The 12,433-nt window shown below is 41.9% G+C and overlaps 1 protein-coding gene across 1 annotated transcript in view; it reads left to right on the top strand.

The window, feature by feature from the left end:
- itsn2a (intersectin 2a) overlaps nt 1-11,030 on the top strand; it is a 25,215-nt gene extending 14,185 nt beyond the window's left edge. The window contains exons 23-39 of the mRNA XM_030782946.1: nt 153-331; nt 1,311-1,366; nt 1,650-1,835; nt 1,924-2,045; nt 2,450-2,546; nt 2,700-2,955; nt 5,144-5,267; nt 5,635-5,741; nt 5,917-6,100; nt 6,502-6,600; nt 7,649-7,816; nt 8,100-8,309; nt 9,096-9,217; nt 9,763-9,845; nt 10,185-10,268; nt 10,521-10,694; nt 10,873-11,030. Coding sequence (XP_030638806.1) covers nt 153-331; nt 1,311-1,366; nt 1,650-1,835; nt 1,924-2,045; nt 2,450-2,546; nt 2,700-2,955; nt 5,144-5,267; nt 5,635-5,741; nt 5,917-6,100; nt 6,502-6,600; nt 7,649-7,816; nt 8,100-8,309; nt 9,096-9,217; nt 9,763-9,845; nt 10,185-10,268; nt 10,521-10,694; nt 10,873-11,030 — 2,409 coding nt within the window. The remainder of the gene's footprint in view (nt 1-152; nt 332-1,310; nt 1,367-1,649; nt 1,836-1,923; nt 2,046-2,449; nt 2,547-2,699; nt 2,956-5,143; nt 5,268-5,634; nt 5,742-5,916; nt 6,101-6,501; nt 6,601-7,648; nt 7,817-8,099; nt 8,310-9,095; nt 9,218-9,762; nt 9,846-10,184; nt 10,269-10,520; nt 10,695-10,872) is intronic.
- The last annotated feature ends 1,403 nt before the right edge of the window (nt 11,031-12,433 follow it).

The following is a 12,433-nucleotide window of genomic DNA, read 5'->3' as shown; positions in this document are numbered from 1 at the left end:
TATTTCAAGACACAGTCAGTCAAAGTTAGGTGAGCATAGCCACTCTCTCTCTGTCTGTCTAAGTCTCTGTCTGTGTGTTTGTGTGTGTCTCTCTCTCCCTCTCTCTCTCTCCCCTTGTGTGTGCGTGTGTGTGTATGGGCGTGATTCTACAGGTTGTTGCTCTCTGCTCTTGGACAGCGAAGATGGAGAGTCACCTTAACTTCTCTAAGGATGACATCATCACGGTTCTAGAGCAGCAGGAGAACTGGTGGCTGGGCGAGCTAAACGGAGAACAGGGCTGGTTCCCCAAAACCTATGTTTCCGTGGTGACCAGCAGTGATACACAGACCGAGTAAATAATGATTTTGTTAATATGTCATGTGTTGTGTACCCATTGCCTGGTTACAGCCAGCAAGACAGCTGACAGAGTGAATGTTATACTCTGTTTGTTACGGAACTTCACTCACGCAGCAACCAATTAGTTAATTACTAAATGTCTTACAGCAACCAATCAGTCAGTTACTACCTGTCTTAGAGGAAGCCAACAAGCAGCGAATTACTACCTGTCTTAGAGGAAGCAGTCAATCACTACCTGTCTTACAGCAAACAATCAGTCAATTACTACCTGTCTTAGAGGAAGCAGTCAATCACTACCTGTCTTACAGCAAACAATCAGTCAATTACTACCTGTCTTAGAGGAAGCAGTCAATCACTACCTGTCTTACAGCAAACAATAAGTCAATTACTACCTGTCTTAGAGGAAGCAGTCAATCACTACCTGTCTTACAGCAAACAATAAGTCAATTACTAACCGTCTTACAGCAACCAATCAGTCAATTACTACCTGCCTTATAGCTACCAATCAGTCAATTAATGTCTTAGAGGAAGCAATTACTACCTGTCTTACAGCAAACAGGCAATTATTAACTGTCTTGCAGCAACCAGTCAGTCAATTACAAACTGCCTTACAGCAGCCAGTCATTTAATTACTGTTCTACAGCAACCAATCAGTCAACTAGTAACTGTTTTACAGCAACCAATCAGTCAATAATTAACTGTCTTGCAGGAACCGACAAGTCAATTACTACGTGTCTTATAGCAACCAATCAGCCAGTCATTTACTGCCACACAGCAGCCAATCATTATTCCCTGTCTATTACCAAACACTGGATTTGGTTGATGACTTACTAAATAACAAGCACACTGGCTTGTTCGAATAATATCCTGAGTAAAATTGGTTAATAATTAATAATGTCTGTTTTGTTTTGTTTTGTTTTGTTTTGTTTTGTTTTGTTTTGTTTTGTTTTGTTTTGTTTTGTTTTGTTTGTCAGACCGCTGTACTCCACTGTTGATGAGTATGATGGACCAGACTCCAGTCAGACAGAAGGTAGGCGAGTTCATCACTGATTAAACAGTCCAGTAACAAGCTAACATTTGTTATAAAAACAGAAAGTATTAAAGGGGCGTAGGTCCTGCATGCTAAGTAGTTTTCCATATTTGGGGTGAGTGTAATGGAATGGTAGAGCAGATGCAGGTATGAATACACTCACACTGATCCTCAGGAATCATCCACTCACTGCTACTTTATACAGTCGTATGTCTTGTGAGTTGTCTACATTAAACCGTCTGATTGGTGGAAGTCACAGTGGCCTTTTGATTGGTCTGTTCAGAGTATGTGGCTCTGTACACGTACGAGAGTCCAGAGTCAGGTGACCTGACCTTCCAAGCAGAGGACACCATCATGGTGATGGAGAGGGAGGGGGAGTGGTGGAGGGGGTGTATTGGTGACCAATCAGGACTCTTCCCTTCTAACTACGTCAAAGTCAAAGACACAGGGGCTCCAAATAAGAAACCAGGTACGAAAACACACACACACAAACACACACACACACACAGAGAGAGAGAAATGCTGTGCTAACATGCTTCATTGTGATTGGTTGTCAGAGATTGCCCAGGTGAGCACAGCTAACGTTGCCACGACAAAAGAACAACTGAGCCTCACACCTGGGCAGCTCATCGTCATCCTCGGCAAGAACTCCAATGGCTGGTGGCTGGGAGAGCTACAGGTCTTACTGTCTCACACACACACGCGCACACACACACTCTCACACACACGTGCGCACACACGCACACACACACACGCACAAACGCAAGCACCTGCGCGCACACACACTCCACTAAAGATCAAAGATTCATTTACACATTTCAGTACAAATTTATATGTGCATTAAAGTACACATTTAACTACAGATTAATGCTTAACTACAGATTCACATACTTTGCAACACAGCTGCAACTTGACTGTACTTTAATTACACATCACACATTGTTACAGCTACTGCTGCAAATCAAATCACTACACAGCTGACTGGATATCTGTGCGTGTGTTTGTGTTTGTGTTTGTGTTTGTATTTGTGTTTTGTGTGTGTGTGTGTGTGTGCGCGCGCGCGTGTCTGTCTTCTGTCTGTAGGCGAGGGGTAAGAGGCGTCAGAAAGGCTGGTTCAGATCTGCCAATGTCCGTCTGCTGGAACAGGGCAGTGGCAAGACCACACCTGCTCCAGTACCATGTAAGAGCTTTGAGCATTAGCCTCATACAAAAAATACACACACACACACTTGCATACACATATACACACACTTACACGCACACACACACACTCGCACAAAACTCTAGAACTCTTCTTATCTGTTCTCTTTCTCTCTTTCTCTCTGTCTCTCAGTGTGTCAGGTCATCGCCATGTACGACTATAAAGCAGCTAATGACGATGAGATGAGTTTCCTCAAAGGCCAACTTATCAACGTGTTGAACAAAGATGATCCTGATTGGTGGAAAGGAGAACTCAATGGAGTGACAGGCCTGTTCCCCACCAATTATGTCACTCAGACCACAGACTCTGACCCCAGTCAGCAATGTAAGTCCCACCTTCACCCTCTCCTCATACACACACTTTCCTTTACCTCACACTTACCTACACACAGACACACACACACACATACACACACAAACATAAACATGCACTTACACACACACAAACACATAAATATATACCTACACACACACACACACACACACACACAAATATATACCTACACACACACACACACACATACACACACATACACACAAATCTGAGAAGGCCTGTGGGAGTGGGACAGCTGCTCTAACAAGTTGTGTGAAGAGAGTGCTCTGCTTACTCAGAGGAGTGTGTGTGTGTGCGTGTGTACACCACGGCGGGGAATCGTAGACAGGAGGTCTGAACTCTGAGGACAGCGTATGAAGGGCTGTGTGTCCAGACTTACTGGTCCCTGTAGACCAGCTTGCGACAAGTCTCATTTATATTCTCCACACTAGAGCTAACCAGCCTGGACCTCCTGTTACCACGGCAACACATTACACTGTGACACTCAGCCAGTTAAACTAGACTATATACACAAACCTGTGCCAAGTCAGGAGACAGGTGCAGTAAAGTCAACGTTGTCTCACCAGTGTATTCCATTCCAACCCTAACACTACTGTAAAAGTGTTTGGTAACGGGAATAGCGCTGAACATTTTCTCTAATAGATCACGCCTGATACATTACTCTTTTTTTGAATGTGTTCCAAATATGAGATTGGAACTGGGTTGACAAAATGTTATGGGTTTTAATAGTTTTAAGATATTTTTAAAGTTGATATTTCCATTGAAAACATTCATCTAAACACAGCCGAATCAGAGCCAGCTCAGTTCTCAGCATGCCAGTGTTAGCATGTGTGACTGGAAACAGTGAGCGTGTGTGTGATTTGAACAGAGATTTAAAATGAATGGTTTTATGTTGTTACTGAGATGTTGAGTTTACTTTTTAGTTGGTGATATCAGTTTAATGTCAGTTTTGTGGGAGAGTCAGTTAATTTTGAATAAATTCATGTTTTAGAGAGATGACCTTGACCTATACTACACAGCACTAACATCAAAGGAACTGAAAGTTCATAGCAGAGCAAAGCTTCTCTCTCTCTCTCTCTCTCTGAATTTTGCCTTCACTGATCTGCCATCCATTCTTCTCTTCATCATTTCTCTCTGCTGCATTCATTTCCTTCTCTCTGTCAATCCGCCCTTCCCCACCCCTTCCTCTGCCATTGGCTTCATCTGTGCTTTATTTTAGGATGCAAGCTCCTGGCTCCTCCTCTTCTCCCTACTCTACCTTTTCTGGGCCTATCAGAAAGCTACAATGCTCCAGGAAGTAGCCTGCGAGACCCCGCCCCCTCACTAACTTTTCCTGGAGCAGCCTCTTCCTCCTCTCTCTTTATTTTTAAATTTTTTTTTTACTACTTTATTTTCACTTTTGTCGCCTACAATATTTGTCTTCTTTTGTATTAAAACTCCAGTAAGAATTAGAAGTGGCATGAATCTGTTGCTGACTAAGAGAAATAGCTTCATGCTTATAGTAGAAAAACCAAAATGTGTTTTGATATTTAAAACAAACAATCAAACAAAAAAAAAAACGTAGTCAGAGTAACAATTTATGCTATTCAGACTGCTACTAATCTCGACTAACACAGGTGTGTGTACGTGTGTGTGTGTGTGTGTTGTGTAGTGTACTACACACAGTGTTTGTAAGACTATGCTTCTTTCATGCTGAATTGCAATGAAAACGTTAACTGACAATGTCACCAGCAACATGGCTAATGTCATACTCACACTTGATCTGCTCCTATGCAATCAGCTGTGTGTGTGTGTGTGTGTGTGTGTGAGTGTGTGTGTGTGAGAGAGAGAGAGAGAGAGTGAGAGAAAGAATGTTTAGGCTTGTAGTTTTCTGCTTTAGCTGAGTCAAGTCTTTTGTATAAAAATATGCCACTATGTCTAAAATCAGAGAGCTGAAAATAAAGAGTTTATTTCTACCACAGTGGCTGCAGTCTGCTGTTTTCTGGCAAATATATAAAAATATGTCCCTGTTCCAATACAGAGCAATACAGAATCTATCCTCATTCTCCGTCTTTTCTTTCACCCAAACAAATATTTGTATGGGTGGTGTGTGTATCTGTGTGTGTGTGTGTGTGTGTGTGTGTGTGTGTATATATATCTGTGTCTGTGTGTGTGTGTATGTGTGTGGGTGTGTGTGTGTATGTGTGTGTATCTGTGTGTTTGTGTGTGTCTGTGTGTGTGTCTGTGTGTGTGTGTGTGTATGCAGGGTGTGCTGATCTGGTGAGTCTGGACTCCATGTCTGCTCAGGAGAGAAGGAGACAGGGCTACATTCACGAGCTCATTCAGACTGAGGAGAGATATGTGGAGGACCTGGAGTTGGTGCTAGAGGTAAAAAACAAACAAACATACAAACAGACAAAAACCTTTATCCCACCTGCAACACTGGAATTAATGCTTAATCTGTCACTGGGATTCCCACAATTCCCATAATTATTTATAACCCATAATTCTTACTGCACTATTGGGATTAATCTTTAGTTGTCAGTAATACTGTGCATTGCTGGGATTTACCCATAATCCCAATTTCAGTACAGGGATTAGACTTTACTCCTTACTGCAACCCTGAGATTAACCCATAATCCCCACTGCATCACAAGTATTAATTCATTCACTGTAGGTTTTAATTTTATTCTAATACGTTTTGCATGTATTTGTGAATGCATGTGCATTTGTGTGTGTGTGTGTGTTTGGTTAGGTGTTCCATAAACCCATGAGTGAGTCAGGCCGTCTGACAGAGAAGGAAATGGGAATGATTTTCGTGAACTGGAGAGAGCTCATTATGTGCAACACCAAACTGCTGAAGTGAGTGAACACAGACACAGTGCTGCTCTCTGTCTGTCCATACTAGTATTACAGTTCAGGGAATCCATAAGCACCATCAGACTTTCTGTCTTTAAATATCTACATCCAAGGTCGAGTTTAAATGTAATGTGTGAGCGTTGGTGTGTGTGTGTGTGTGTGTCTGTGTGTGTGTCAGAGCTCTGCGTGTGCGTAAGAAGACGTGTGGAGAGAGAGCGGCGGTGCAGATGATCGGGGATATTCTGGAGGCTGAGCTGTCCCACATGCCGGCTTATATCCGCTTCTGCAGCTGCCAACTCAACGGCGCCGCCCTGCTGACACAAAAAACAGACCAGGAGCCCGAATTCAAACTCTTCCTAAAGGTAAAATGACTGTTTTCAACGTTAAAGAGAGTGAAATTAATGTCATTAAACCTCTGAGACCATGGAGTTGAACATATTTGCTGTTAGCTGTTTCAGTTCCGTTCTGTTTCATATGTGAATCGCTCTTTTTAGAGGACTTTATTACCCAGCGTGTTTGTAGCTTCGAAATTACAGTGTAAAAATCACAGGTAACAAAATATCACCTCTATGTGAGGAGCAACTTTTTTAAGGCAAGAGAACCAACTTCCTCATAGTGGGATTATTGTCTAGTCCACATGGTGAGATAATGTCAGAGTGAAATTACAGATTGGATTATAACTCTGTGATTGGTTATCAATTAAAATTCAGATGTTTTCATGTGTAAACACAGAGAATGTGCTCTCTCTCTCTCTCTACTGTAGAAAATTGCCAGTAATTACCGGTGTAAAGGGATGCCACTCTCCAGCTTCCTGCTCAAACCAATGCAGAGGATCACACGCTACCCACTGCACATTAAGAATGTCAGTGTATATAATCACACACTACCCACTGCACATTAAGAATGTCAGTGTATATAATCACACGCTACCCACTGCACATTAAGAATGTCAGTGTATATAATCACACACTACCCACTGCACATTAAGAATGTCAGTGTATATAATCAGACAACTACCCACTGCACATTAAGAATGTCAGTGTATATAATCACACACTACCCACTGCACATTAAGAATGTCAGTGTATATAATCACACGCTACCCACTGCACATTAAGAATGTCAGTGTACATAATCACACGCTACCCACTGCACATTAAGAATGTCAGTGTATATAATCACACGCTACCCACTGCAGATTAAGAATGTCAGTGTATATAATCACACGCTACCCACTGCACATTAAGAATGTCAGTGTATATAATCATACACTACTCACAGCACATTAAGAATGTCAGTGTATATAATGACACACTAGTCACTGCACATTAAGAATGTCAGTGTATATAATCACACGCTACCCACTGCACATTAAGAATGTCAGTGTATATAATCACACGCTACCCACTGCACATTAAGAATGTCAGCGTATATAATCACACGCTACCCACTGCACATTAAGAATGTCAGTGTATATAATCATACACTACTCACAGCACATTAAGAATGTCAGTGTATATAATGACACACTAGTCACTGCACATTAAGAATGTCAGTGTATATAATCACACAACGTATATAATCACACACTACTCACTGCACGTTAAGAATGTCAGTGTATAATCACACACTAGTCACTGCACATTACTAACATACAGTCTATATAACCCCACATAAACCTCTCCATCAACACCACAGAGTCACAACACACACACATCAACAACCCCCACCCAACAACATCAATATGACACTACATACACACAAAGAAACCTCACAGCCTCAATGCAACACGATAACAACAGAGACACACACACACACACACACACACACACCCCTAACAGGATTTTCCAAGAGACTCACTCCCTCTCTGTTTATGTCCCTGTCTCTCTCTCTCTGTGACATTATTCCAGATTTTGGAGAACACTCCACCAGGTCATGTGGATGAGTTCCACCTGCGGGCGGCTCTGGAGCGGGCGGAGGAGCTCTGCTCCCAGGTAAACGAGGGAGTGAGGGAGAAAGAGAACTCAGACCGACTGGAATGGATCCAGAACCACGTCCAGTGTGAGGGAATCATTGAGGTGAGCCATAACTGGCCAGAACCCGTTCTGACCGGATCTTTAAAAAGACAGACACCCCTGAGGCTGAAGAATGTAAACCACCAGGGCTTTACAGCGCAGTGGAGTCCAGTGAATTTGCACTGCATTTAAACAGAACTTTTATCTGTCACTGTATATGGTGTACCTCTCTTTCTTATCCTCTGTCAAATATGTAAACATGGTGGGTGGGAAAATGACATATGCAAATGAAGTGCCATATGTTAAGTGCCCTTCTGACCCTCCCTTTTTCATTATTATTCATCAGCACCTGGTTTTTAATTCACTGACAAACTGTCTGGGCCCTCGGAAACTCCTGCACAGTGGCCGACTACACAAGTCCAAGAGCAGTAAAGAACTCTGGGCCTTTCTCTTCAACGACTTCTTACTCCTCACCTACACGTCCAAGCAGTTCTCGTCAGGAGCAGACAAACTCTTCAACCCCAAATCCAACACGCAGTTTAAAATGTATAAAACGGTAAAGAGCCCTGTCAAAGACCGACACTCTGGAAACTTTAGACTCCTTATTCAACAACCATGTAATGTTAGCTATACAGTTACAGAGAGTTTGTTTTAGTGTTACAGTGTTACACAGTGTTACAGTGTTACTCGCGACACTGAGCTGTTTTCTAGTCAAATTGCATTCACTCTGGGAAGTGTTAAGCTGGTCACACACAACAGGATTTTTAACCTGTTTTCAGCTGCAATTTGCCCATCCTGACAAATTTGCAAAATTGGGTCAGAAATCCCAGTTGGAGGTCTGATCAGGAACAGTTTTTTGTCACAGAGCAGGACAGGGTTACGTGATCAATCTTAAACTTCCCTATCATAAAGTACGCCGATCAGAAGCTGCCTGAATTTTTTCAGACATGTTTGATATTGACCGTTCAAAATCATGGTCAGGTAGCAGAGGCTGTGTCGTGTGATGATCTGCGACACAGGCTGATAATGGACACCTGGAATAGCCAATCAGCACTGAGTTCATTGTCTTTTCTCAGACAAGGATTCTGCTCAGACGCTATATGCATTTCATCTTTAAATTTTCTACTAAAAAGGCATTTAATGTCTGAGTTTTAATCTTAGTCTGTGAAACTAGTCTCCAGAGTGTAAGGAAGACTGTAATATTAGAGGTGTTTTAACAGTCAGAGACTAAGATGGATAATGGATAATGAAAATGGATACAGCACAGTCATATTAACTTTATACTTGAAACAAAAGAAATCTCGCTCTCTCTCACACACTCTCTCTCTCTCTCTCTCTCTAGCCTGTTTTCCTGAATGAGGTCCTTGTTAAGATGCCCTCTGACCCCTGCAGTGATGACCCAGTGTTCCATATTTCACACATAGACCGTGTTTACACGATCAAGGCTGACACCATCAACGAGAGGTGGGGCTTCACCGGGACACGCCTCTTCTAAACCACACCCACCCACTCCCTCGACTGACAGAAATTCCCCTTGCCAGAGTATTTGCGGCTCCTTTGTGTTTTTAGAGGAAAAAATTATGCGAGGACAGGAAATGGGTAGAGGTGTGGCCAGGAAGTATTGTATATCAGATTAGAGGATTCTTAATATGGAACAAATCAGCCATTGGTACTGCAAGATAAAAACACACCTCAAATGTAAAAAGAATACTACAATTTTCCTATAATGTTTGAAGAAATATTTTATACAGCAGTTAAAGCCACATCACTGATCTAAAACAGTGGATGACATCAGATTTTGACCGGAGTGCATATACTCCATGTATATTCACACACATGTCTCATTAATGGTCTGGGTAAAAGATGATGCTTCTAGTACTTGATTAAATGAACATTAATTTAAACTGAATTCCTATGAAATGATTTTCACAGTGGAGTAGTTTAGAGGTGATACTATTATAATGTTTTGTAAAAGCACGAGCAGTTGGTGTTGTGCTGTTTTTCCTCAGGACGACATGGGTTCAGAGGATTAAAGCTGCTTCAGAACATTTCATAGAGACAGAGAAGAAGAGGAGAGAGAAAGCATATCAAGGTGGACAAACAGTAACACTCTGTCTCTGTCTGTCTCTCATGCTGCAGTATTGCGTGTATATTTCTATGTAAATGTAATAAATGTATTGGGATAACATATGAGGAGTAATGATAAGTGTGATATTCAGCCATAACCTAGTCATATACCACATCTTTACTTACTCACCACTCACTATGTGTGTTTGTGTGTGTTTGTCCATGCTTGTGTGTGGCTTTGAATGTGTGTGTGTGTGTGTGTGTGTGTGTGTATGTGAATGTATGTGCATGCATGTGTTTGTGCATGCATGCATGTGTGTGTGTGTGTGTGTGTGTGTGCGTGTGTGTGTGTGTGTTTCCACAGCGCGCTCTTTGAAGTCCAGTGGTATTGGTCGATTGTTAGTAACAGTTCAGGAAGCTACAGAATTGAAACCCTGCAAACCCAATGGTGAGAGACAGAGAGCACACATATACACACACACACACATAGACATTCCTAATGTTTTAACTGCCAGAGTAGATTATTAACTGTTATTTTAAGTGTTAAGGATATGTTATGGTCAGTTTATCAATGTGGCCACTGATATACGGTGACACAGTGTTTATGGTTTTTTTAATATAAATTCTTACCACCTATTGCTCCCAACTCTCTCTCTCTCTGTCTTACTCTCTCTGTCTCTGTCTCTGTGTGTGTGTGTAGGGAAGAGTAATCCGTACTGTGAGCTGACAATGGGAGCACAGTGCTACACCTCTCGTCCTCTGAGCGACACAGTAAATCCCAAATGGAACTTCAGCTGTCAGTTCTTCATCAAAGACCTGTACCAAGATGTTCTGTGTATCACCATCTTTGAGAGAGATCAGTTCTCACCTGATGGTGAGTGGATACACACACATACACACAAACACACGCACACACAAGCTTAAATGGAAGCTTACATGTTTACACACACTCTCTCTCTCTCTCTCTCACACACACACACACACACGCACACACACTTGCTCACATATTCACACATATACCATGGTGTTTCATTTCTCCGCAACCTTCACAGATTTTCTGGGTCGTACGGAGGTTCCCGTGGCAACCATAAAGCGGGACCAGGAGAGTAAAGGAGCTGCCACACGACGCTTACTGCTGCACGAGGTGCCCACAGGGGAGGTGACAGTCAGACTGGACCTACAGCTCTATGACCAAACACCGCTGCACTAAACCCCAAAACAGCCCTGCTATGGACAACCAAATACCTCTACTGTAAACAGCCAAACAGCCCTACTGTCAACAACCAAACACTGTGACTATACACAACCAGACAGGCACACAGTGAACAGTCAAACACTCTTACGTTAAGCCACCCAACACCACTACTGTGTACAACAAAATGCTATTGTTAAAGCAGACAGAAACACTGGTGTTGTAAACAGCCAAACAATACTATTTTAAAAGGCCAAAAATTATAATATAAATTATAATATATAATAAATTATAATATAAATGTTATACTACTACTACTACTACTACACTACTGCCTCTCCTAAGCACAAACTTAACACTACTCCTTCTGAATGCAAACTCAATACTGCCTCTCCTAAATGCAGAACCAACACTGCCTCTCCTCACCACAGACTCAATACTGCTTTGCTCTTTTACACTTTGATTTCAGTACTCTATGGTATTCGACACTAATCTAATTTCAATCTCTTTCATTATTCACACGAGGGGTGATTACATGGAAGGTCCAGTGGCCCCTCCCACCAAACATAAGTCCCTCCCATGGCCACACCCCTCTCTGCCCAGCCCTGCCCACACAGTAGCGGTAAACACTTTCACTTGGTCTTTTAACAGCTTTAAATTATGCCTGATTTTCTACCTCCCGCGTGGATGTTTTATTCTGTGGGACAGAAATGTCCTCAAAAATGTTATTTTAAACACAGTTTGCACATACGCAGAGTCTGAGTCGTCGTCACAGTCAAAATGTGACAGTAGCTGGAAGCCAGTAAGAGTCAAAACACGATCCCAAAATGCTCCAACACTGTCTAATTTTTATTCTATTACTTTTTAATTCATTTTATTTTATTTTTATTTAAATAGTTTTCAGGTGATGGATCAAACCATTTTAGCATATATATGATTTACAAACAGTTTCCCTGGTTTTATGTTCATGACCAAAATACTGCTGAAGGTTTGCCACAGTTTGACACTGATGTCATTAATATTAAAGCTGCTTCTATTTACATAGGATTGGAGAACCATTTACAGGTTTTAAGTGAAATATGCAAATAAGTCACTTTGTCACCTTTATCTCCCTGTGTAAGAGTGGTGATATGTTTCGGCTGGTCCAGTTGGTGTGATTTATGTAAATATGTGTGTTGTTTATGACTATGCTGTACACTGTGAGCCCATGAGAGGGAGTGAATGTTTGAAAGAGTGCAGCTAAAACATAAACCTTTTGTTTCCTTTGAAAGTGGAGCCTTTGTTCTGTCTTAATCCTGTATCTTCACTGCTGTAAACCCCACAGGCTCAGAGTGAGTGGCCCCTTGCCCTGAGGCTACGTGTCTCTGTGTGTAAACTAGGGGTGTAACGGTACACAGAAGTCATGGTTCGGTTCGCACCAG

The sequence above is a fragment of the Chanos chanos genome, chromosome 8 (genome assembly GCF_902362185.1).
Source record: "Chanos chanos chromosome 8, fChaCha1.1, whole genome shotgun sequence".
NCBI classification, from domain to species: domain Eukaryota; kingdom Metazoa; phylum Chordata; class Actinopteri; order Gonorynchiformes; family Chanidae; genus Chanos; species Chanos chanos.
Note: the sequence above shows the minus strand (reverse complement) of the source record. Positions and strands in the feature narration are given on the sequence as shown.